This window comes from Sminthopsis crassicaudata, chromosome 2, assembly GCF_048593235.1.
Source record: "Sminthopsis crassicaudata isolate SCR6 chromosome 2, ASM4859323v1, whole genome shotgun sequence".
Classification (NCBI taxonomy): domain Eukaryota; kingdom Metazoa; phylum Chordata; class Mammalia; order Dasyuromorphia; family Dasyuridae; genus Sminthopsis; species Sminthopsis crassicaudata.
In genome coordinates, this window is record NC_133618.1 from 146,634,912 (window position 1) to 146,661,731 (window position 26,820).

General features: G+C 32.9%; 1 protein-coding gene across 5 annotated transcripts in view; it reads left to right on the forward strand.

Annotated features, from left to right (window-relative positions):
* The window catches only part of INTS9 (integrator complex subunit 9), a 129,674-nt gene that overhangs the window by 9,763 nt on the left and 93,091 nt on the right, over window positions 1–26,820 (forward strand). For all 5 annotated transcript variants that reach the window (XM_074287558.1, XM_074287555.1, XM_074287557.1 and 2 more), the window contains 2 exons: window positions 12,372–12,499; window positions 21,533–21,593. In XM_074287558.1, the coding sequence (XP_074143659.1) occupies window positions 12,372–12,499; window positions 21,533–21,593 (189 nt within the window). The remainder of the gene's footprint in view (window positions 1–12,371; window positions 12,500–21,532; window positions 21,594–26,820) is intronic.

The following is a 26,820-nucleotide window of genomic DNA, read 5'->3' on the forward strand; positions in this document are numbered from 1 at the left end:
TATTTAAAAAGTTTGAGGACCACTGGTCTAGAGTATTCTTTGAACCATATCTTATAATAGGAAATTTAATAGTCAGAATTACTAATGACATTTTAAAGTTTGCTATGCGTAGTGCCTTGTCTGAGCCTAGCAGTAGTTCTGTTGTAGATATTCTACATATTACCCCATTTTACAGATGAGTATACTGAGGATCAGAGTGACTTGTTGATAGTCATACAGCTTCTGAATCTGTTCTTGAACCTAACTCTTCCCGATTCCCAACATTCTGCCTCCTACTCTACATTATCTGCTTGTCAGATATGCAACAGAATAGATTTTTGATAGACTTAAGTAATCATATAAAGAGAGCTGGGCAACTACTCCGAGGCCTTCAGTAAAGCTTCATTTTTGTAAAAATATTGAGGCCCAGTTTAAAGGATTTATCTAGACCAGGTAAGGATTGGATTAGGTAAAGGAAGCACAGAGGGTTTAAGCAACTTGAGGTCATAAAAGTTTTAAAGAATTAAGGTTTAACTAAAAGCCCTTTGTAGAAAGCCTCTAATCTCTAAGGTCAGGGATTCTTTTTTTTTTTTCTTTGATTTCTTTCACTTAGCAAAATACCTATCACAGAATAAGCAATTAATAAATGCTTATGGATAGTAATAATGAGGAAGACAAATGAACATCAAACAGAAATAAGGGCCTCTGTAAGAAGAGGTCCAACCAATCCTGAGTTATGTTTGAGAATTTTTATCAGTTTTCATGTAAAGTTAACTAATATTTCATTTGCAACTAGTCTCCATTGAGGCAGATGGTATTTTCTGATTTGTGCACAAAATCATAGGCTTCCTGGAATTTATTAGGAATTCAAGAAATTGCAATAATATTTTCCAAATACCAGTCTTGTTAAAGGTTTTCTAACAGTATTGTGTGATTAACAAATGTGATCATCAGGGGGGGAAAGTCTTTGTGTTTTAGGGCATCTCTCAGACCCAAAGATCTCCTTTGTTTCAGCTTCCCTCTAATCCAAAGAGGAAACTTCCTACCTTCTACATTCCTCCCCTTCCTCCCCCAGGTCCCTTTCTGGAAACTTCTATAACCTGACCTTTTGCAGTTAGTATTTCATTGATAATCTTCAGCATTTCCCTCATACAATTATGAACCAGTCACATGAACACAATCAAGAACCTTTCTTCTCTTTTCAAAATCCATGATTCTTTTTGTCATCAGCTGCCCTAGCCTGTGTAGAAGTGACAGAAGAGAACCAGATTTACAGATAGATGGAAGAAACCTCAGAGATTATCTAGTCCAGTGGTGTCAAACGCAAAGAGAAATGGCCACTTGTTGACTTAGAAAGCCAGAGTTTAACATTATATATGTTCTGTTGTATATTTATTTTCCTTAAGCACTTCCCAGTTTTAATCTATTTCAGGCCACTAGGCAGGGTTGAGTCTGACACCTCTGATCTAATCTTACTGTTTTTGTTTTATAGTTGGGAAAACAGAATTCTAGAGGTTAAACAACTTACCCAATATTAATAGAGCCAGGTTTCAACCCTGTGTCTTCTGCCTACAAATCTTTTTTTGTTTTTGTTTTTTCTTTCTCGTGGTTTTTCCCTTTTGTTTTGATTTTTTTCACATGATTAATATGGAAATATGTTCAAAATGGTTATACATGTATAATCTATACCAGACTTCTTGATGTCTAGGGGAAGGAGAAAGGAAGGAAGGGAGAAAAAAACTTATAAAAGTGAATGTTGAAAACTATTTTTACATGTGATTGGAAAAAATAAAATACTATTAAATGGGGGGAAATACAAATCTAGTAGACTTTCTTCTGCAATTTTACTGCATCTTCATTGTTCTGCACCTTGATTAGTAGAAGTGACAAGAGTTTGGCAAGTTTCAAGAGTCTATCTGGTAACTATTGTTAACATCATTCCCTCTTTTCCCCTTTTCTTTATCATTCTTTTTTTCTTTTTGAAGAACATTGTACCTAAAGTTCTAACTGTCTTCTGTAGTTATACTCTTTGATTACTCACTACCCTATCCTGATCGATTCAAGTTAAACCTTAAGATTTGCCTTCTGTTAAATTAAAACATACTGTAATCATATCCTGTTACTTTAAACATTACTAGTTTATCTGAATCTTGTGAAAATTCCCCTTGGTCACTAAACCATTTTTAGAGAATGTGACAAAATGTATATTTTGCTCTCAACTTTGCAAACAGTTTATTGCAGATTGGTTAGAGTGCCCTCATGTGTCTACTTTGTAATACTTTGGTTTTTTGGTTATAGTATTAATTTTACCATAATATTAATATATTTTGTAAGGGCATTTTTTTCCCCTTCATACTTTTGTCTCTGAAGAACTCTAGGTTGTCACAAACTAGTTTAGTTATATCTACTTTATACTTTCTATGACACTGTACAATAAGATCTGATGCTTATAATAATGAGCATAAAGTATAATAAGATATTAAATCATTCCCCCTCAAAAAGAAAAAAAAAGTTAAATTCAGTTCGGTACTGAATTTGGGTAAGAACAAATACCGTCCTTAATTTTTCATTAAGTATTTAATAGCATATTTCAAATTTATTCCTAATCATATTAAAACAATCATTGAAGTAGGATAAGATTTTATCCAAATGTTCTATCCTTAGAATTAAAAGTGCTGCCATCATCATGCAAGACATGTTTTGTAAATAGTTTTTCTAATGGTAGTGATAAAATTGCACCACACCATCAACTTTCGAGCTTCCTTCTTTCTCTCTCTCTCTCTCTTTCTTGTCTTTCTGTCTGTCTGTGTATCTCCTGCTCATAGACAACAGGAGTATAGTGTTAACATAAAAGTTCATTTGAAAAACTTAAGTCTTTTTAAAAAATACTCCTACTCAAAATGAGATTGGATTGATAGCCTCTGAGGTTACTTCAAACTTTAGATATATAAGGCTATGGTCTTCTTGTGAAACATGTAGAAATGATTAAAGATGTAGATGAAATTTGATTATATGAAGATATTTAAGAAATTATCCAAATATTATTTTCATTGGAAATTTAAGTCATGTCTTAAATAATTACTTTTATATTTCATTGAGAAACCTTTGATTGGAGAATACAAGTTACATTTTGGTGGGCTAAAATATGTACATTTGCTATCAGTTATCCAAGTAAAATGTGGTTTTTAAAATTTTTCTAATATAGCTACTTTCTGAATCCAAAATTTTCCAAAGCTAAGGAAGTACAATTCCTTTATAATGCCAAAATTAATTCACTCTCCAAAAGGAAGTATCTATTTTTTTTCATTGTTTGCTCTTAACCAATCAATCATATGCTGCTTGTTGTTTTCTGACATTATAGAAAAATAGTTTCCATAATTCAAAGTGCAGTCATAGAAGCTTACTGAGTGCCAAAATGCTAACAACAAGGTTCACTTATGACCTAAGGAAAGAGTTGCAAGATTTCTTTTGAAAGTAGAAATAATTTCTCCAGGTACCTTAGGGAAAAAACTGATGAAGACAAAATTGCTTAGCTCAAATCCAGTTGCCATGAATATTACAAACAAATCTCTTCATAACAAAAAGATTTCTCGGCCCCCACCAGCATTTCAGTTAAGTAATTGTTAGTGAACCTATTATATTGGATACTTTATAACACAGTTAAATTCAAATATTAATATTGAAGTGAGGGCTGTGAGATTATATGGCAGGTAACAGCAGAGAGAACTTCATTCATATATCCACTGAGTATTGAAATCTAGCAAAATATTACATGAGGAGGTGATAAATAGTTCCAACAGTAAAGACACTGCTATAGGAATAGACATAGACATGTCATCAGCAACCTCCACAATATTCAAATAAAATATCTTGTTCATAAGTTTTATAAAAGCTGATATTTTCAAAATTACATAAAATCAAAAATCTATAACTGGCAGGGATCTTAAAGTCTAACCATCAAACTGAGGAATATTACATATCTCCTCATAAATAGGCACAAGAATGATCTATAGATTGGTCATTCCATATTGTTGAAAATCCTGTTTTCTCTTTAAGACCTGCGTTCTCTTCGTTATACTCTATTTCAGATGAATTAGAATTACAAGTAATCCAAGGGGAAAGGGAAAGACACATGGTGATTGTAAGCAGGTGTGGTACATTCCCTATGATAACTTCCATGTCATAACTTCTTTTTGTCATTTCTTGCATGACACATTCTCTCTTCACCTCCTCCTTGTTTTATTTAAGCTCAGCCCAACTGTCACTTCCCTCATGAGGCCTTTCCTGATTCCCAAGCTGATAATACCTTCCCTAAATTACTTGATATTTATTTTGTAATTGCATAAATGTGCCCAAACTCTCTCCTGATAGAATGTAAACTGATAGTCAGGAACTATTTTCATTTTTGTCTTTGTAACCCAGTACATAGGGCCTGACTCATAGGTGATACTTAATAAGTGTTTTTTGGTCAACTGATTTCACAGGAGAAGTTATATATCTAAAAACTATTTTCAAGAACATAAATCGCTGGAAAAGTAGGTGACTGCTTATATATTGAGAATCTGTTACAAATAGCCTAACTAGTATACTGATACTTCCAAGGCACACAAATAAAGAAGGAAGACATAGCACAACATAGAACAGTAAGTAGGTTGTTCAGAGAGGGTTCCTAGAAAAACAGGGGAAGGGCACTTTGGGATTGTGATACACTATCTGTAGAATGATCCTACACTAGTGAAATCATGACTTTGTTAGAATAACCAAATATTTGAAATTATATTTTGTCCTAGTCCCCCTATTCATCCTTCTCCTAGTTAGTATAAGTTTATAAGTAATCAGTATGAAATAGCAGCAGCAGGAAATAAGATTGCAAAGGGGAAACAATAAGCCACAGACTCCTAAAATTAAGGGAGCATAATGGTTACTTGCAAAATGTTTCATAAATTAACTAAAAGCCACATCCTGAGACTATGTGTTAGGTCAGAGGAAACCAGCCACTTAGTGTAAGGGCACTTTGGTCCTGCTAACTGCTTATGGGTTTCAGATAAGTTTTAGACCTCCACAGTAAGAGAAGCAGAACCCCACACTTGGCTGACAACTTTGAGATGATATGGATGTGTTAAATGAACGAATCCTAAAGTTATACAGATAAATACCCGCCTCCCACTAATATCCTATTTAGAAAATGAGACTGTGAAATTCCTGGGTCATAACCCTCACCCTCACTCTCCTCCCCACATTATTCTACATCCCAAGGGTCCATGCTTCCTGAGTGTCCCCAACTTAAATCCACAATTATGTAAGCAACTCTTCTTAGTGTTCTCGTCGTCGTCATGCTGCCTGCCTTCTTCTACTGACTGACTGATAATCCCTATTTGGGTGCCGCCTGCCTCTGTGCCTCCTGCACTATTTGTGTCTGTACTCTCTGTAGCTTATAAAGTGTAATTGAAGCATTACTCCCTGTTTTCTGCTCTCTTGGTCTTGCCTAGTTATTGTCCAAAGGGCTGTGGGCAGCATTCCTTTATTCTAATAAATTAATTGATGAGTCACTATGTATTAAAATCTTTGACTAAACATGAAAAAGAATAATTAAATATTTTAATTCTTAGAGTTATTTGCAAACTGGATGGGTAGAATAGCATATTTATCCCATTTGTAAAGAGGTAAATCTGTAATTCAAAAGATTTGAAAATATCATCAACAATGTATCAAATACAAAAGCAAAAAAATTCACAAATATAATGAATCTCAAAAAGAAAAGAGCAACGTTAAAACAAATGACAGAATTACTTATAAAAACACTAAGCTATATAAAGAATTCCTTAAAATATCAGATCCTATTTGCTAAATCAGAAGTTATGAGCCATTTCCACATAAGGGGAAAAATAGGTAATGCTGTCAGAAGAAAAAATGCTATCTTCTTATCACAGAAGCATGAACATAGAGAAACTTATGAACTGAAGGAGAGTGAGATAAATAAAAACTTGGAGAACAATTTATGTTACGAATACAGTAACAATTTGAAAGGAAACAACTCTGAAATACCTCAAACTGACCATAGCAGCAATTAGTGACTTCAAAATTCTAACAATGAAGTCCTTACTTTAAAACTTCATCAAGCTTTGATGAATGTCCATTGCACAGAATAGGTTTAGATTAAGAACCCTTGGATTCTGAATGAGATTAAGGCCAGTGTGTTGCTTTGCTTTATTTTTCTTGCCAATATTATTTCTTATAAGGAAAGTCTCCTTGTTTCAGAGGAGGATACGTTATTGGATAGGCTTAGATGTAAAAAAAAAAAAAATACCTTACATAGAACATTTTTCAAAATAAAAATGTAGGAGAGGATACAAATTTTGTTACTATCTTGTTAAATTTGATATATTAGTATTTTACCATTATATGTAAAAATAATTTTTAACATTCTTTTTTTTTTTTAATGTTGAGTTTTACATTTTCTCTCCTCTTTCACCTCCCCATTCCCTGAGATAATAAGCACTTTAATATAGGTTATGCATTTTTAATCATGTAAAACATATTGCCATATTAGTCATGTTGTAAAAAAAGACAGACCCAAAGCGGGGAAAAACACACACTAAAAAATACAGAAAGTAAAAAATAATACAGAAAAAAAAAAGTTAAAAAAAAATCTGAATGTAGATTCAGATTCCCCTCAATACTTTCTGTGGATGGAGATAGCATTTTTCTTTTATAGCTTCTTTAAAAAAAGTTAATTTATGATCCAACCATGCTGGAGAGCAATTTGGAACTATGACCAAAGGGCTATAAAAGTATGCATATCCTTTGATCCAGCAGTGCCTCTCTTGGATCTGTATCCCAAAGAGATCATAAAAAAAAGGAAAAGAACCTACATGTGCAAAAATGTTTGTAGAACTTGAAACTGAGCAGATGTTCATCACTTGGGGAATAGCTGAATAAGTTATGGTATAGGAATGTAATATAACAATTTTTCTATAAGAAATGATGAGCAGGCTGATTTCACATAAGCCTGGAAAGACTTATATTAACTGATGCTAAGTAAAGTGAGCACATTGTACACAAAATTAGGTGATGATTAACTATGATGTTCTTAGCTCTTTTCAACAATGAGGTGATTCAACATAATTCTAATAGAAGTGTTTTGGAAAATGCCATCTGCATGCAGAGTGAATGGATCAAAGCATAATATTTTCACCCTTTTTTGTTGTTTGCTTGTTTGTTTTTTTCTCCTTTCCCTTTGGATCTTTTTGTGCAGCATGGCAAATATAGAAATATATTTAGAAGAGATGAACATACTTAACCTATATCAGATTGCTTGTCTAGGGTAGGGGAAAGGAAGGATGAAAAATTTGGAACACAAGAATTTGCAAAGTGAATGTTGAAAACTATTTGGGAAAACAAAAAGAAAATGTATTTAAGTCTAAATTATTTAAAATTTTTATTTTCAACTTTTTAATAATATTTTGATTTCCATTTTTTTCTCCCTTCACTTCTCATTGAGACTACTATCAACCTGATATAGATATATGTACAATCATATTAAACATATCTCTGCATTAGTCATTTTGTGAAAGAAGAATCAGAACAAAAGGAAAAAAGCATGAGAAAGAAAAGACAACAAAAAATTGAAAATAGTATGCTTTGATCTGCTTTTAGACTCCATAGTTCTTTTTCAGGATATAGATAGCATTTTACATCATGAGTCCTTTGGAATTGTCTTAGATCATTTATTGATGTAAAAAGAAAGTCTTCAGAGTTGATCATCTGTACTGTGTTGTTATAAGAATGTTCTCCTCGTTTTGCTCACTTCATTCATCCTCATTTCATGTAAGATGAATAGCATTTTTCATCATGAAGTTTTTGGATCACTGTATTGCTGAGAATAGCCAAATCATTCACAATTAATCATTATGCAGAATTGTAAATGCATTCCAATGGTCTGCTTCTGCTCACTTCCTTTTGTATCAGTTCATATAAGTCCTTCTAGGTTTTTCTAAAATTAGGCTACTCATAATTCCATTATAATCATGCATGATGGCTTGTTCAGGCATTCCTCAATTTATGGGCATCCTCTCAATTTCCAATTCTTTGCCACTACAAAAAAGAGCTGCTAGAAATATTGTACAAATGGGTCCTTTTCCTTTTTTTTTTTTTTTTTTTTTTTTTTTTTTTTTTTTTTAATAATACTCTTTTTGGGATACAGACCTAGTAGTGGTATTGCTAAATCAAAGAGTATGCACAGTTTTAAAACCCTTTGGACATATCTCAAAATTGCTTGCCAGAATGATTGGATCAGTTCACAACTCCACCAGAAGTGCTTTAGCATCTCAGATTTCCATATTCCATCCAACATTTATTGTTTACTTTTCTGTCATATTAGTCAATGTAGTAGGTGTGAATTGAGTACCTCAAAGTTGTTTTAGTTTGCATTTCTCCAGTCATTAATGAGTTAGAGTATTTTTTCATGTGACTATAAATAGCTTTGATTTCTTTGTCTGAAAAGTGCCTGTTGTGTCCTTTGACCATTTATCAATTGGGGAATGATTTGTAGTGTTATAACTTTGACTCAATTCTCTATATAGTTGAGAAATGAGTCCTTTCTCAGGAAACACTTGCTATAAAAATTGTTTGCCAGCTTTCTTCTTTCCTTTTAATCTTGGTTGCATTGGCTTTGTTTATGTACAAACTTTTAAAATCTAGTAATGGTTTCTGTCTTTTGTTTGGTCTTCTGTTCTCCATAGATCTGATAGGAAAACTATTCCTTGCTTTCCTAATTTACTTATATCACCCTTTATCCTTTATCTGTTTTGGTGATATATATATATATATATATATATATATATATATATATATATATAACAGAAATTTATAATTTTTTTTAGTTTATCATTCTTTGTTAATTGAATTATTTGTTTTAAATTATATTCAATAAAAGAAAACTTTTATTAATATTTAAAGTATCTTGAAACCAGGTTATTTAAAGATACTATTATATAATTATTAACCTAGTAAGTTATTTATTATTGGCAGGACAGTAGAGAAATACTTATATTTTGTAACAAAATAAATTGATTTAATCTTTCTGGAGAATAGCATATTTATGTGAGTGTGTGCGTATGTGTGTATGTCTCTATGTCTCTGTTTCCATGTGACAAAAAAAATTACATATATATACCCTTTCAGCTACTAACTCCCCTTAGAGGATTATATTCCTAGGAAATGCTTTAAGAGGAAAATAAAGAATATTCATAGTGGTATTATCTTCCCTCCCTCCCCCCCCAAAAAAAAACCCCAAAACCTGCAGATTTAAAAACAGTAGGGAAAAAACTAAGGAAACTATGTTATAAAGACCTAGGGAGATACATTCATAACTATGAAAAATTAGTTGTGTAAGTTATGATAATACATGGAAATGCTTATATGTTTGTGGAGGTTGAAAACATAGCATAAGGATAATTATGATTGTGTATACATACTATGTATTCATTAACATAATTGGAAGAGAGTTTGGAGTAATGTGAGTTTATAATATAATTATGTTCTTTTGACTATATCAAGTTGCTTTAAGTTTTCAATTTTTTAATATACTTATCATATGAATGTATAAAATGTATACATGCTTTAAGTTTTTACATATTAATGTATTCTTCAACTAAGTTATAATCTTCCTGAACACAAGAATCAAAACATTAATTCCATGCCTTGCATTGCTTAGCACAGATTATTATATAAAATAGATAGATGGATTGGATCTTTCATTTCCTCAGTTATAGGGAAGTCCCAGGTGAGGAAATTGTCTCTACCTGTATAGATAAGGCAGGATAGGTGGATGACAAAACAGCTAGAGTGCTAGGCCTAAAGTCAGAAAGTCTTATCAGTCTTAGTTTAAATCTGGTCTCTGACGCTTACTAGCTATGTAATTAACTCTGCCTCAGTTTCCTCATCTGCAAAATGAACTGAAGAAGGAAATGGTGGCAAACCACTGTAATGTCTTTGACAAGAAAACCCCAGTTGGGGTCACAAAGTCAGTAGGTTGGGATATTCTTTTCAACCTAATAGTCTAGAGAATTGTGTAGAACCCTGAAAGAGTAAGTGCCCAAAACCATGCAAGCAGAACTTAAAACTCAGGTCTTGCTTTAATACCACTTTCTTATTATAACATATTGCTTCTCACTACAGAAAGAAAGTTTTTCATAACCATTTATCGAATTACTGTAGATTTCTTACTCTGCATTCCTAGATGACTATTAAGACATGGAAGCAATTGTATAATTGGAAATAGCACTAGACTTTTTGATTGAGGTTTAATTCTGCCACTTACTAGTTGGTTATGACTTTAGGCAAGGCTTAATCTCTGGGATCTTTGATTTACTTTCATTGAAGATAATGCCATTGTCCTCACAAGTTTTTGAAGATCAGGTGGTAAAATAAAATGTGTAAAAGCATTATATGACTGTCTAATGGTTTGCAAACATAAACTGTTATACAGTCTTTTGAACTGACTTCTGAACTCAAAGACTATGCACAGAAAACTCTTATGGACGGGTCTTGGGGTGTTTCGGACTTTGTTGGTTCACTAGCGGCCTGTGATGATATACATGCAGACCTTTAACTAAGATTGAAATAGTAGTCGTGAGATATAGATTTCTCCCTGGAAGGGACCTTTTAGACAACTAGTCCAACTCCCAATACAGATGAAAAAACTAAAGTGACCTAAGGATTTTTGGCAGTATGACTCATTTTAGACACATAAAGTAAACATTTTCATGAACCAAATAATCATGTTTCTTTGGGGTATACATAATGACTTTTCTTAAGTTTAAAGGAGAGTGTAAAAAAACAAGACAGAAAACTAATGTACAGTGATTAGTAACTTAATAGCTAGCATTTATAGAGTATTTGAAGGTTCTCAAAGCACTTTTCAAATAGTATCTCATTTTATCCTCACACCATCTTTGAGACATATGTGCTATTGTTGTTCCCATTTTAATAATGAAGAAACTGAGACACTTGTTAAGTGGCTTGACCAGTTTCACTCATTATGTTTCAGAGGCAGGATTTGAACTCAGGTCTTGTGCTATCTAATACTCTATCAATTGAATCACGTAGCTATGGAAAAATTAATGAAATAATTACCTTGTTTGGAAAATAGACTATAAAGTTTACCTCATTTTTGCTGTATGAAGTTTTTATTGCTTAGTGAAATTGTTCTCCAAAGAAAAGTGGAGAATTTCTTATTGATAGCAGAACACAATGACAAATAATTAGGAAACATTAGCTCAGTGTGCTGTTGGCATGTGAAGCTAGACATTGATGTACCATTATTTTCATTCATGATATACTTGTGCTTAAATCAAAATAAATTAATGTACAAGGCAAGAAGAGAATAAACTCTTCGACTTTTTATGCTGAGTAACCCAGGAGCAGATCCCTGTGGAGTTTGTTGTATCATGGAGAAATTTTTTCCTCTCATATACAAGTGCTTTGCAAATTGCAAAGTGCTATATATACATATTAGTTGTACCAATCTTCAAAATAAAACATAGGTAAAAAGGGGAAGGCATTATTCATAAAAATAATGATCTTATTGGCATGACACCCACAGTGCCCTGAAGAAATGTTTTAAATTAGTGTGTTGTTTTGCATCTATAATTTTTATCTATAATAATGGCTTCTATTGTGTATCTCAGCTGTTAGGAGTTAAACTTTAGGTATCTCATTTACTTTTGTGTTCTTTCTGCCACAAACAAGTGACTTGTACTTGCTCTTCTGCTTGTTCTCCTCACAGTGTAGGCAACTCATGCTTCCTTCCTCTTGATATCAGTAATTCACAAGAAGACTTTTGTCCTTCTGAATCATTTTTATGAAGAGTATTAAACCATAATCTTTTATTGGTGCTTAATTAGCCTACTTACCCAGAAGGTAGGGTTAATCTCTTCTTTAGGAGAAATTAAGTCTAATATGGATGTCACAATCTAGAAGCTAGGTTTAGAACACAAATTGAAAACACTCAAAGAATCATTGTGTAGTACTTTATAGTAACTATATTAGGTACCTATAAGTGCCACGTGAGAGGTGAGAGATAAACAAAATTTAGCTATCTTATCTCAAGGCTATAACTGATAAGAAACAAGTTTTTACTCTACAAAAGATATGACTTCTCCAAGAAACATTTAGAGCAGATACAAATATATTTCATGTACTAGGATTTGTGTATTCTAAGTTGCTGGGTTATAGAGAACTGACAGAGTGGGGAAGATTTTTGCAGGCACAGGTAACCCGTTGGGCTATGTTTTAAGATACTAGCATAAGAACAAGTAATTTCTGATTGCTTTATGGTTTTGAATTTTCTTGTGGTTTATTACTCATTCCCATTTATTTTTTTCTTCCAGTACTGTTTATCAGGACACCCAACTCTACCATGCAATGTGCTCAAATTCAAGTCTACTACCATCATGTTAGATTGTGGCCTGGATATGACTTCGACACTAAATTTTCTTCCCCTACCATTGGTTCAGAGGTATGTTCTGATAGATCCTGAAAAGTATGCAGAAGAATGGTTTGCTAAAAAAATTTAGCCAGAGTATAGATTTTATGGAACTCCACAGGTTTTAGCAATTTTATTTTCTTCTCTTTATCAAAATAACTTTCAAACATAAGAATCCCTTTTCAAGGACTTGACTTCATGGAGTTTGACTTTTAGGACCTTAATATCTTTGCAAGGTTTGCATAATAGTTTTTCTTTTGTTTGTTTGTTTTTTATTATTATTATCTTTTCATTGACAGAACATATGCATAGGTAATTTTTCAACATTGACCCTTGCAAACACTTCTGTTCCAACTTTTCCCTTCCTTCCCTACACCTCCTCCCCTAGATGACAGGCAGTCTCATTCATATTAAACATGTTAAAGTATATCTTAAATACATTATATGTTTACATTTTTATACAGTTCTCTTGTTGCACAAGAAAAATCAGATTTGGAAAGGTAAAAATAACCTGGGAAGAAAAACAAAAATGTAAGCAGTCTACACTCCTTTCCCAGTATTCTTTTGCTGATTATAGCTGGTTCTGTTCATCACTGAATTGGATCCTCTCATTGCCAAAGATAGCCACTTCCATCAGAATTGAAGTTCATATAACATTGTTGTTGAAGTGTATAATGATCTCCTGGTTCTTCTCATTTCATTTAGCATCAGTTCATATAAGTCTCTCCAAGCCTCTCTGTATTCATCCTGCTGGTCATTTCTTACAGAATAATAATATTCCATAACATTCATATACCACAATTTACTCAACCATTCTCCAATTGATGGGCATCCATTCAATTTCCAGCTTCTAGCCACTATGAAAAGAGCTGCCACAAATATTTTTTCACAAGTGGGTCCCTTTCCCTTCTTTAATATCTCTTTGGGATATAAGCCCAGTTGTAACACAGTTGGATCGAAGGGTATGGACAGTTTGACAACTTTTTGAGTTGTTGCTCTCTAGAACGGTTAAATCCCTTCACAACTCTACCAACAATGCATTACTGTCTCAGTTTTCCAGCATCCCATCCAACATTCGTCATTATCTTATCCTGTCATCTCAGCCAATTTGACAGGTATGTAGTGGTATTTCAGAGTTGTCTTAATTTGCATTTCTCTGATCAATAATGATTTGGAACACCCTTTCATATGAGTAGAAATAGTTTCAATTTCATCATCTGAAAATTGTCTTTTCATATCCTTTGATCAATTGGAGAATAATCAGTTGGAGAATAAATTAGACTCAATTCTCTATGTATTTTGGAATTGAGGCCTTTATCAGAACCTTTAGTTCTAAAAATGTTTTCCCATTTTATTGCTTCCCTTCTAATCTTGTCTGCATTAGTTTTGTTTGTACAAAGCTTTTTAATTTGATATAATCAAAATTTTCTGTTTTGTGATCAATAATGACCTCTAGTTCTTTGGTCATAAATTTCTTCCTCCTCCACAAGTCTGAAAGGTAAATTATCCTATGTTCTTCTAATTTATTTATAATCTCGTTCTTTATGCCTAAATCATGAACCCATTTTGATCTTATCTTAGTGTACGGTGTTAAGTGTGGGTCCATGCCTAGTTTCTGCCGTACTAATTTCCAGTTTTCCCAGTAGTTTTTGTCAGATAGTGAATTTTTATTTCAAAAGTTGGGATTTTTGGGTTTGTCAAACACCAGATTGCTATAGTTGTTGACTATTTTGTCCTGTGAACCTAACCTATTTCACTGATCAATTAGTCTATTTCTTAGTCAATACAAATGGTTTTGGTGACTGCTGCTTTATAATATAGTTTTAGATCAGGTACAGCTAAGCCACCATCATTTGATTTTTTTTTTTTTTTTTCATTAGTTCTCTTGAAATTCTTGACCTTTTGTGGTTCCAGTTGAATTTTGTTCTTATTTTTTTCTAGGTCATTAAAATAGTTTCTTGGGAGTCTGATTGGTATAGCACTAAATAAATAGATTAGTTTAGGGAGTATTGTCATCTTTATTATATTTTCTTGGCCTAGGACTCCTTCAATTCCTATTTTTTCAAATAGTTTATATAGCATTGGAGTTAATTGTTTTTAAATATTTGATAGAATTCACATGTAAAAATCCTAGAGAGTTGATTAATAGCTTGTTCTATTTCTTTTTCTAAAATGGGACTGTTTAACCAATTTACTTCTTCTTCTGTTAATCTGGGCAAGTTATTTTTGAAGATATTCTTCCATTTCATTGAAGTTATCGAATTTATTGGCATAAAGTTGGGCAAAGTAACTCCCAATTATTGCTCTGATTTCCTCTTCATTAGTGGCAAGTTCTCCCTTTTCATTTTTAAGATTAACATTTTGATTTTGGCTCAGTGGATATAGCACCAGCTTTGAATACAGGAGGATCCGAGTTCAAATTCTGACACTTAACACTTCCTACCTGTGTGACCCTGGGCAAGTCACTTAACCCCAGCGAGGGGGAGGGGGAATGGGGGGGGGTACGGGACAATTTGATTTTTTTCTTTCCTTTTTCTAATCAAATTTACCAAGGGTTTATCTATTTTGTTGTTGTTTTTGTTTTTGTTTTTCATAAAACCAACTCTTAGTTTTATTTATTAATTCAATAGTTTTTTTACTTTCAATTATATTAATCTCTCCTTTTATTTTTAGAATTTCAAGTTTAGTGTTTGACTGGGGGTTTTTAATTTGTTCTTTTTCTAGCTTTTTTAGTTGCAAGCCTAATTCATTGATTTTCTCTTTCTCTATTTTATGCAAGTAGGTCTCTAGAGATATAAAATTTCCCCTTATTACTACCTTGGCTGCATCCCACACATTTTGGTATGATTGTCTCATTATTGTCATTTTCTTGGGTGAAATTATTATGTTTATGATTTGCTGTTTCACCCAATCATTCTTTAGGATGAGATTATTTAGTTTCCAATTATTTTTTCCCTGGCTTTTTATCAAATATAATTTTTATTGTATCGTGATCTGAGAAGGATGCATTTACTATTTCTGCCTTTCTGCACTTGAATTTGAGGTCTTTATCTCCTAATATGTAGTCAAATTTTGTATAGGTTCCATGAACTGCCAAAAAGAAAGTATACTCCTTTCTGTCTCCATTTAGTTTTGTCCAAAAATCTATCATACCTTACTTTTCTAGTATTCTATTTACCTCTTTAACTTCTTTCTAATTCATTTTGTGGTTTGATTTATCTAGTTCTGAGAGTGCAAGGTTGAGATCTCCCACTCTTATAGTAGTCTTAAGACTACTTTTTCAGTCTCTATAAAGTCCTTATGAGAATAATCTACATACATAGTGAAAGCATTGGTAAAGGAATGAGAAGAAAACATAGAAACTTTCACCAGTTATATTTTGTGCCACTACATTTCTCTCAGCCTTATATTTAATAGACATAATATAGAATGGAAAACTAAATTATTATTCTTCTGTATTTGGTTCTATCCAAACTACATCTGGAACACTGTGTTTTGTTCTCCTGCATCTTAGAAATGGCTTTGAGAAATCAGATTACTTAAAAAACAGAGGTATATTTGGTGCAGAATGACAAAGATTTGGGTGGGGCATCATAACTGTCTTTCTAGTATTCTAAAGACTTGTGGTGTAGAAGAATTATTAAACTTGTTATTAATCTCCAGAGAGCATACCTAGGAACATTGAAAAGAAACCACAAGAACACAGAATTAGAATTATAGAAGAATCACAGAGGAAATTTTAGTCCCTGATGAGGAAGTTAATTGAGCCTAAAAGTGAATTCTTGAGCTCAACATTAGTTATCCTTTTATAATTTTTCATAAAAATTGTGAGGAAAAATTTCCTAACAATTACAGCTGCCCCACCAAGATTAGAAAGCACAAGCATGATAAATAAAAGTATGTTTAGAAAGATTCCACATATTTAACTTATATTGTATTACCTAGACAGAGAGGAAGGAAGGAGGGAGAAAAATTTGGAACACAAGGTTTTGCAAAGATGAATGTTGAAAGCTATCTTTGCATGTATAAGAATACAAGTCATTCCTCAATTGATAGTCAGAGGATATAAACAGAAAATTTTCACATGAAAAAAAATTAAAGCCACTTCTAGTCATATGAAAATTGTTCTAAAGTACTATTAATTAGGGAAATATAAATTAAAACAACTCTCAGATGGCTAAGAAAACAGAAAAAGATAATATAAATATTGGATGTGAGAAAATTGTAACAATAATTTACATTGTTGATGAAATTATGAAATGATCCAACCATTCCGGAGGCAATTTGGAACTATGCCTAAAGGCCTATAAATCCAGCTTTAATCTAGCAGTCTCACTACTGGGTCTGTATCCCAAAGAAATCATAAAAAAGGGAGAAGGACCCACTTGTTTGTAGCAGCTCTTTTTGTAGTGGCAAGAACTGAATGGATACCCGTCATTTGGGTGATGGTTGATTCAAGTTAAGGTATATGAGTATAATTCAATATTATTGTTGTATAAGAAATAATGAGTAGACTGATTTCAGAAAAGCCTGAAAGATCTACATGAACTGATGTTGAGTCAAGTGAGCAGAACCAGGAAGTCAGCTAGATAGACTTGGAATGGAAATTACATCCAGGGAGAGAACTATGGAGCCTGAATGTAGATTAAAGCATCATATTTTCATCTTTTGAGGGAGGAGTATTTTGCAGAGTAGAAACAAGGAGTTGTGGAATATAGAATAAATTGAAGGAGTTAAGGACAGAAGGATTAAAGGTACTAGATGTTAAATTAATTTATCTTAAACCAGGATGCTGCTAGCCCTCTACCCTAAGATAGTTCAACTTTCTATATTTTGGGGTTCCTGAAACAGCAATAAGGAAGATAGGCAATAGTTGAGCTAATGTCTCAGTAGGATTCCCTTCCAGGAATCCTTCTTGACAGATTTCTATTTAGAAAGCTAGGTAGCACAATGGATAGGGAACTAAGACTTGGTCTCAAGAAGGACTGAGTCCAAATACTACCTCACTTATTGGCTTTGTGACCCTGGATAAATCATTTGACCTCTCTGTGCCTCAGTTTCTTGATTTGTAAAATGAAGATTACTAATAGTACCTACCTAACACAGCTGTGAAGACCAAATTAGAGATCATATTAAAAAGTACTTTGCAAACCTTAAACTGTAACAAATAAATGCCATATTGTTCATGCACAGAAGCCTTACTTAGAGCCTTGTTGCTCTTGTTTTATAGACAATCCCAAGAAAGATGGTTATTTGATTTTTCATACACACACCTCTTCTCCCATTAAAAGCAGCAGATAGTGAGAAATGGGGAAGATTATTAAAGGAAACACAATAGCAACAGCTCAGCATACCTCCACAGCTCCCGAATGCTCTGTGCTATTGCAGAGCTGTCCAGTAATTGGTATTAATAATGATGACCCTTACAATCACCAAGAAAGCATAGAGATAGCAAGCCTAGTTGAAAAACATCTTAGCATAGTGGTTAAAGGAGTGGCTTAGACACAGGATATCAGGTTTTAAACCCTTCTTCTGATATATAGATAGATAGATAGATAGATAGATAGATAGATAGATAGATATACATATATATATATATACTGACTTTGTGACTATAACTGTAGGCAAGTCTGTTATGCCCCCAGGCAACTTTGTTCCAAGACTGAATGTTCTGCAAGTTGTAGTCATCCTCATCTGTCATAAGAATATCTACACTGAAAGTTCTTTCCACAAATAAAATCCCAGAAGCAGATCTTTTAGAATTTTAATATAAAAGGAAAGTTATTTTCTAATAAATATCAAGAAGATTTCCACTCAAAATCATTAAATGAAAAGTTTGAATGCTTAATGATGTAAATATCACTTACTGAAAATACACTCAGGTAGATTATCTCATTTCCTTTTTGATATTATTCAAGTGAAAGACATATTACTTGATTCTCAGGTATTAGGTTTTCTTAAGCCAGACCAAATGTATACATCTTTACAAATGTTTAATAACTAACAGAGTAGAGCTAGTTTCATGCTTTGCTCTCCAAACATTAAAATAGCCATTACAATTTCTATTTGACTACCATTTTGGCAGTATGACCACTTTAGAAAGGATTAGGATTGTCACATCTAACAAAACTATTAAAAGACACTTAAATAATGAATTATTCATGTGAATAAACACTTTCAGATGAAAATGCTGCATATCAGAAATAATAGATATACTATGCCCCTTCAAGATAGCTTTGCTTATTCACTGAAGTTAATCATATAAACCTTTTTTTCTGTATCTCAGTGGATCTGTGATCACATCAGTGTTTTAAAGAATTGATCCCATCTTCCTTATTTAAATACATATGTGGACTACAGAGTTAAAATACATGTGATCCTCTTTTTGATATTGTTTGCTTGCATTTTGTTTTCTTACTCATTTTCCTTCCTTTTTGATCTGATTTTTCTTATGCAACAAGAGAAGTGTATAAATATGTTTACACATATTGGATTTAACATATTTTTAACATGTATAACACATATTAGATTGCTTGCCATCTAGAGAAGGGGGGAGGGGAAGGAGAAGAAAATCTGAAACACAAGTCTGTTCAAGGATTGATGTTGAAAAATCCGTGCATATGTTTTAAAAATAAAAAGCTTGAATAAAATAAAATGCATGTGAACTCGACTTTGCCTTCACTAGTTTATCACAGTCTTGATTGACTATCAAATGTTTTAGAGTTCCATTTCCCCAAAAAGAATGTTTTTAAGACATGTAGATAAAATATGAAGCAAAATAGTAACAAAGCAGCTATCAGATTTTATTCTCTGTGTGTTGAAGCTTGGAGAGCTGACATATTCCATTGGCATATCTGCAACATGAGGCAAACTCAAAAGTGAACTTTCCCCTCTCTCCCCTCCTCCATAGGACTCTTTGAAGAGATAGAGACAAAAATCTCACAGGAGGAGAAGCAGTAGAAAGAGCACCAGCTCTTGAGACAGAGAAACTTGAGTACAAATCCTGCATCTGCCATCTGTAATGTCTTTGTAACTTTAGCAAGTCACTAATCTCTCACAATTTCCCTCAACTTATATTTATATATAAAATAAATGAAGAATGAACTAGATATATTGTAAGGTCCTTTTCAGCCATGAAACTCAAGAATAGATTGTGATTTTAATCACTAGTGGGTCTATACATATCCATGATATCAAAGAACCATTAAAATATTAAAGGGAACAGAAAATTTCCACATTTGGATAAAGAATTATCCATCAAGTGGATATCTTCAACATAAAGAAGATCCAACTCACTTCCAGTTGATCAATGATGGACAGAAATAACTTCACCCAGAGAAGGAATACTGGGAAGTGAATGTAAATTGTTAGCACTACTGTCTATCTACGCAGGTTATTTATACCTTTGGAAGCTAATACTTAATGTGCAACAAGAAAATGGTATTTACACACATATATTGTATCTGGGTTATATTGTAACATATGTAAAATGTATGGGATTGCCTGTCATCAGGGGGAGGGAGTGAAGGGGAGGGATAATTTGGAAAAATGAATACAAGGGATAATATTATTTTTTTAAAAATTACTCATGCATATATACTGTGGGGAAAAAAAATCTAAATAAAATTAAAAAAAAAAAAAAAAAGAATTATCCATCAGACACCATTTACACCAACTCCATTCATTTCTTCCAAACCATTTTCCTCAAATAGTTACATTCTCACTAGAATTCTCACCCTATTTTTCTCAAACCCAAAATAAGCACATAGAATGAAAAAGCAGGAAGCTCTTAACCTTTATCTATCTAGAAGAGCAATACTCTTGCTCACATTATTTATGTGACTGTTCAGACTATTTCATATCAATCAATCACCACTTAGAATGTCACAACCCACAAAAAAAATGTCAGAGAGAATTATACTACTATTTGGTTTCTGGCTATAGAGTCCTTTTTGTCCTACATCTGTAACTCCACTTTATATTTTTAAATCTGAAGCCTTAATTTTTTTCGCAGCTGAAGTCCTGTTTATTATCAATTTCTTATGCCTGATATGTTCTTTCTTTACCTGTGTCCTTAAACTTTTAAGTTTACTTCTCATCGAGACATTGTCTTTCTTTTTTGAAACCTCTTCTCCTCTGTCTCTTCTGAGCATTAATTATTATATCTTCTGTCTTATACTTCTAAACATTTATTTCACAGACACTCTTAATTCCTTTGATGCTAAAACACAATGGTTTCCAGAATGGGTAAAGTCATTTTTAATGTAACCTATATAGAGAAATCAAAGCTTTTTCCAAAAATTAACTAGTTAGACTTTATTTTATCAAACTGTATGACACTTTTCTGTTTCCAAAGCTTTTTCTTTATAAAAACCAAAGCCCTCCAGTGATACAGATTGGTATTATTCATCTTTTACCCTAGAAGAGTTGCTTGGGGCATATTCAGCATTTGAAGTTATGACTTGATCCTAGGTTGTCCTGTCTGTAAGGCCAGCTTTCTGTCCACATGCTGGCTTTTAGTACTGAAATTACTATCCCTTTTTACATATGAGAAACTGTCGTGTCCTAGATATGAGGAGACTTAAATCTCCTGCATGTCAGAATTAGGTTTAGACACAAATTTCCTGATTCCAAGTCAATAGTTATTCTACCATATCACTTCAAAAACAACTCATTTTATAAGATAGGTAAATTTAGGCCATTAAGAATAAGAGAATTAATCCAATAGAGAGTTGTAAATTGGAAATGTAGATTGGAATAAAATGCAGGACTTTTTACTCTGTCTGCTAGACTGTTGCTTAGTTTCATCTCTTTACTTTGTTATTTTCAATAGCATTCTATTCATTCCCTAATCTAGTTCAAAACTCTGTGGCTGTTGTTTGATCTTTTACTTCCCATTACTGCAAAATTCTTGTAATTGTCACTGAAAAGTTTCTTTTCACCATTTTAGATAGTTAACAGTAATTACAGAGTGTTTTAAACTTTATTGAGAAAATGCAGTTAGAAAGAAATCACTGTGTTTATGCTGTACTGAAATCAGTTTAATCTTTTGTTTTTGTTTTTCAGTCCCAGGCTGTCTAATCTTCCTGGCTGGGCTTTAAAGGATGGAAATACTTTCTTGGACAAGGTAATGATGACTTAAGAGAATGTTATTTGCCTACAGAAAGCTGCTTGACCAGAATGGAATAAGCTTAATGCACTTATTATAGCAGCTAGGCAGCTTTGCTTACCCTTGCCCCATACTGTCTTGACATGAAACATAGATTCATAGATGTTGAACTGGATTTTTCCAGAAACTATAAAATTTTGTTATTGGTGAGATCTCTAGAAATAAACCCTTCAGATGGTTCAGTATTATGTTTGTTTTACAAATGAGGGACCCAAAGTTCAAGAAAAAGTAAAAGGATTTCAGGAAAAACAGAATCATTCAAAAATGATATGGGCTGGCTTTAAAGGTACTATGTGGTACAGCAAATCCAATTTACAAATACTCAGAGATATCTCAAATAAAGAATAGAAATATTTATTCTTAGAATCTTGCAAAAAGTGAACTTCTCCAGACTGGACTCCACACCAGTCTAGAGAGATTAATTTCCACAGAGATTGAAATGAGTTATATAGTTGTGACCACAAGAATAATGCTTGGAAGTAACATGAACTTGTTAAAGTTTGACCTGAATTTTATGATGGTCAGTTTTGCAACTGCTTACAACTGTTCACCCTATTTCATTTCCCAAGATAAATTAAATCTTAGTCTACCTTAGTTAATGATTTTATAAGAAACCATATAATCCCCTCACAAAGAGATTTGTTTAGAGGTAAGTAATCCATTAAACTAGGATAACCAAAGAGACTTGGTTTACTTCAGGCTTCCTCAACAAATAGAGATTACCCAGTTTACAGATCCTTAGAATGTCTCCAGTTCACTAATTAGTTAACTTTTTCTAAGAAGTTAAATAAAGGTCCAGGAGATCAGATATTTCTACTAAAGGAGCAGGTCTTTTGTTCTCCTTCCCAGAGCCTTAATAATTAACAGATCCTTGAATTGGGTCTAGAATTATCAAGTGAGAGGTTTAAGTTTTAGGGTTCTCTTCAAATGACTATTCTTAAGAAATCCTCAGTTTCCCATTAAACTCAGTACTGAGTCCCCTTCACTTGAAGTCTTAATAAACTCAGTGTTAATTGATTGAAGACTGAATAATCATTTATTGGGGATTTTAATAGAAAAGATTCTTGGTCATGTTTGGATTATATTCAATGGCCGTTGAAGTCCCTCTAGCTTTGAGATTCCCCAGTTCTGTGAAATGGTTTACTCAAAGATATAAAAAAATCAACAGAGGAAAAATTAGTTTTTTCCTATATCATGCTAAGGTGGAGTTTATCTTTGTCCTAGAGACTTTCTTTTCTTCTCTACCAGCTGGAAAATTAAATAAGAATTAAATCAATTTGAGCTTAATTTTTTTAGTCAATTGGAGTTAAGTGATAAAGCTAGTAAGTGTCTGAGGCAGATTTGAACACAAGTCCTTCTGACTCCAATGCCAGGACTCTATTCACTGTAACCACCTCACTGACCTTGGCTATTCTTAAAATACTGTAATTTATCAAAATTTGATTATAGAATCATGGATTTGGACCTTAAGGGTTGTCAAATCAAATCCCCTCATTTTACAGATGAGGAAATTATAGCCCAAAGAGATTATTTTACTCATGTATGTGTGTGTGTCCAGAAATGCATGTATGTGTGTTTTTAGACAAATTTGGGTGCATTGCTAAATCAAAAAATGATATTTTTTTACATTATAGTTTGTTGTTTAGTCATTCAATTATGTCTGACTCTTTGTGACCCCATGACCCCATGAACCATACAAAGCATATCAGTGCTGTCCATGAGGGTTTTTTGGTCAAGATATTGAAATGATTTGCTATTTTCTTCTCCATCACATTAAAGTGAATAAAGTTAAGTGATTTGCATAGAGTCACCCAGTTAAAAAATGTCTCAGGCCAGATTTTAACTCAGGTCTTCTTGACTCCAGACTCAGTGTTTTCTATTCATTGAGCCACCCAGATGCATTTCCTTTAACTTTGCCCTCAACTAAAATGCATACTAAATAATATTGAAAAACTAAATAATGGTAAAAACTGATTTTTAAAAATTATAACATTGGAGAATCACTAGATTTTATTTCAATGTAGCTGTCATACAAGATAGAAGGGGGTTTTTTTCATACTAAGGTTTCAGAAGGTTCCATCATCAGAACATAATAAGGAGAATGACTTATATGGTATATATTTGCAGTTTATTTCTTTCAAAAGTAATGTTAAAAAATTCACGTGAATGTTTTGAATGACAAAGTTACTAGGGCAAGAAAGAGTAAAGGTCAAGGAACAGTGCTTTATTGTAGAAAGTAGATATTCCTTAATATGCAATATTATTTGAAATGCAATTATAAAAGTAATTTAAGATCAGACAACATGAAACATCCATGATCTGAATTTAATCATTCCTAATATTTTGATGGAGTTCTTGAGAAGACTTCTGGCATTAAGTAAAATTGCTCATTTGTTATTATTTGGCAGATTCATTGTAATTGGTTTCAACATCTTGGTTGTCTTAGCTATGGATTGGTTACTTGTACAGCAAGAGGGAAGCAGACTTGTCTATAAGGTAGTAGGAGTTTTGGGTTTGTTTTTCTTTTAATCAGAGTCTTGCTAGGAGAATGGAATAATAAATGACATGTGCAGAAAAATTTAGTTGATGTTCTACAAGTTGTAAATAAATTAATAGTTTTAAATGTCTAAAGTCTTTGGCCTGATGTATGACTTAATTGCATTCAGTGAATGTTGACCCCAAATTAAAAAATAATACTGTTTCAACAAAGTAAGCATTAATGCAAACCTCATATTTTCATTGATCTTAGTTGTACTCCCAAAAAGGAAACATTTTAATTAAAAAATAACTAATACTTCCTTTATTCAGAATACTGAACTTTATGCACTAGAGAAACAAAAGATGATAAAGTTGATGAGAAAATAAGGGACTGTAAGAATTTTAAAGGAAGAGGTCACTTCCAACTAGAATTCCTCTAATTCTAAAAGAATTAGAGAAAGGTCTCATGGAACTGAACCTTGGAGCAGGTCCAGATTTAAATGTTGATGACTTGTGCTATGCTCAAAAAACCTCAAATGCCATATTCTGATATTCCAATATCTTGTTTCCTTAACAAGGAATTTCCTTAAACGTATTCTTTTAACTTTTTTTTGTTTCCCTAATTAAATATTAAGATCCATAATGGCAAAAAAATGTTTGTCTTTGACTTCATTTATATTCTCAACCAGCTCTTACCATTTCTACAAACAATGACCTTTAGCAAATGTTGGTGATTGACAGCCAAGTATTCTCAGTTGATCCATTAACAAATTTTCTTGTAAAAATCTAACCCAAGGTACTTAAAGGGAAATAGGTTTTACATTTCTTTGAGACATATTGTATAATTTCTGATTTTTTAATATAACCTCTTCATGTAATACAACATTCTTGTTCATTTTCTCTCTTCCTCTTCTCCTCTCCCTCCCCCCACCCCCCACCTATTTTTGGTTTGAATTTGACCTTGATATCATCAGTGCCATTTCCAATTTTTGTTAGCAGAAACATGATAAATGTTTCTTCAAGAAACATTTCTTTCTTCAAAAAATGTTTCTTCATTTCTCCTTCAAGAATGAAGGAAAGGATATGGAATGAATAACCAAGGAAATACCTGAGCCATCTAAAGGGTCCTAATAAATCATTTAGCTTTAAAGAACACAGGAAAAAACTGATCAGTCATAAATTTCTTAGTTTGGTTTCGAGGCTCCAGGAGGTTGATCTGGTCCTCATCCTGCTTGACCTCACTGATGTGTTTGACACAAATGATTGTTGCCTCTTTCTGGATATTCTATTTTCCCTGGATTTTCATTACCCTATTCTTGTATGTTTTTCCCCCCTAACTTTCTGGCTGATCCTTCCCGATTTTGTCTGCTGGATCATCATCTGTGTATTATTTCATATGTTTAATGTGCCCCAGTACTACTCTGCCGTAGAGCCTCCTTTTTTTCCCTCTTTCTTTTTTGATTATCTTGAGTTCAGTTATCAACTTTTATTATCATTAATTCAGTCATTTGTAGAGTTCAGCTTCCTTTTAGCGATCTTTTCATTTTATTAAAATAACAGATAGGGGAAAAATGTTTTTACTTTGGAAATTATCCTTAAGCCAGCTGTCTGTATAAAATCAGACCATGAACTCATCAGATCTGACATCAAAATTTGTTTTAAAAAAAGAAGGGGGAAGAGAGAAGAATAAAGAAGGAATAATAATGAGGGGTATGTGGGATCACTTAAATCTAACTTAAAAATGACTTCTCAGAGATCTCTCAAAGTGAAGAATAGAAGTTTTATTCAGGCACCTCATGAGGACCAGACATCCAATAAACGGGGGTCTCCAGTAAAAAGAGGTCACCCTTTCAAAAGTCGGGGGAGATTATATTATTACAAGCCATAAAAAATCATGACAGCCCCCTCCCTTCCCCTTATCCAGTCAATTCTCATTATCTCAATTAATGTCTGGAAATAACATGGACTTGTTAAATTTTGACCTGAATTTTATAATAGTTTCACAAGTTTTACAGTTGTTTTACTTTATCCAGTATGAGCACCCTATCTCCCAAATTCCCGGTAAATTGAATCCTTAGTTAATGATTTTATAAGAAACCATATAGTCCCCTCACAAAAAGGAGATTTGTTTAAAGGTAAGTAATCAATTAAACTAGGATTACCAAGGAGACTTGCTTTAGAGATTACCCAGTTTACAGATCCCTTAGAATGTCTTCAGTTCATTAATTTGTTAGCTTATGTAAAGTTCAGGAGGTCAAATATTTCTACTAGAAGAGCAAAACCTTTTCTTCTCCTTCCCAGAGTCTTAATGATTAGCAGATTTGAGATGTCCTCAGTTTCCCATCACACTCAAGGGGGGAAAAAAGACAGAACATACAGTTGACATAACTTATCCATGAATTACTTAAGCAAGTATTTGGAAAAATAAAATGGAAAATGGACAATAGATATTTCATTGACACTGTTGAATGCTCCTCAGTCAGTAACCACCTAATTTAAAATTGTCAGATAGAGAGAAATAGTTGTAAAAGGCAACACCAGGTTGGCTATAAATTCATAAATAAAATATGAGTTCTTAAACTCTGCTATATGTATACAGCCAATTGTCCAGGACTGCTTGCTTCACACCCCAAACATTGCAGGAGTTTCTAGAAGAAAACAGTAATTATTCAAAGCTTGGTGTAGTGATTGGTCTCCCATAAAAGAA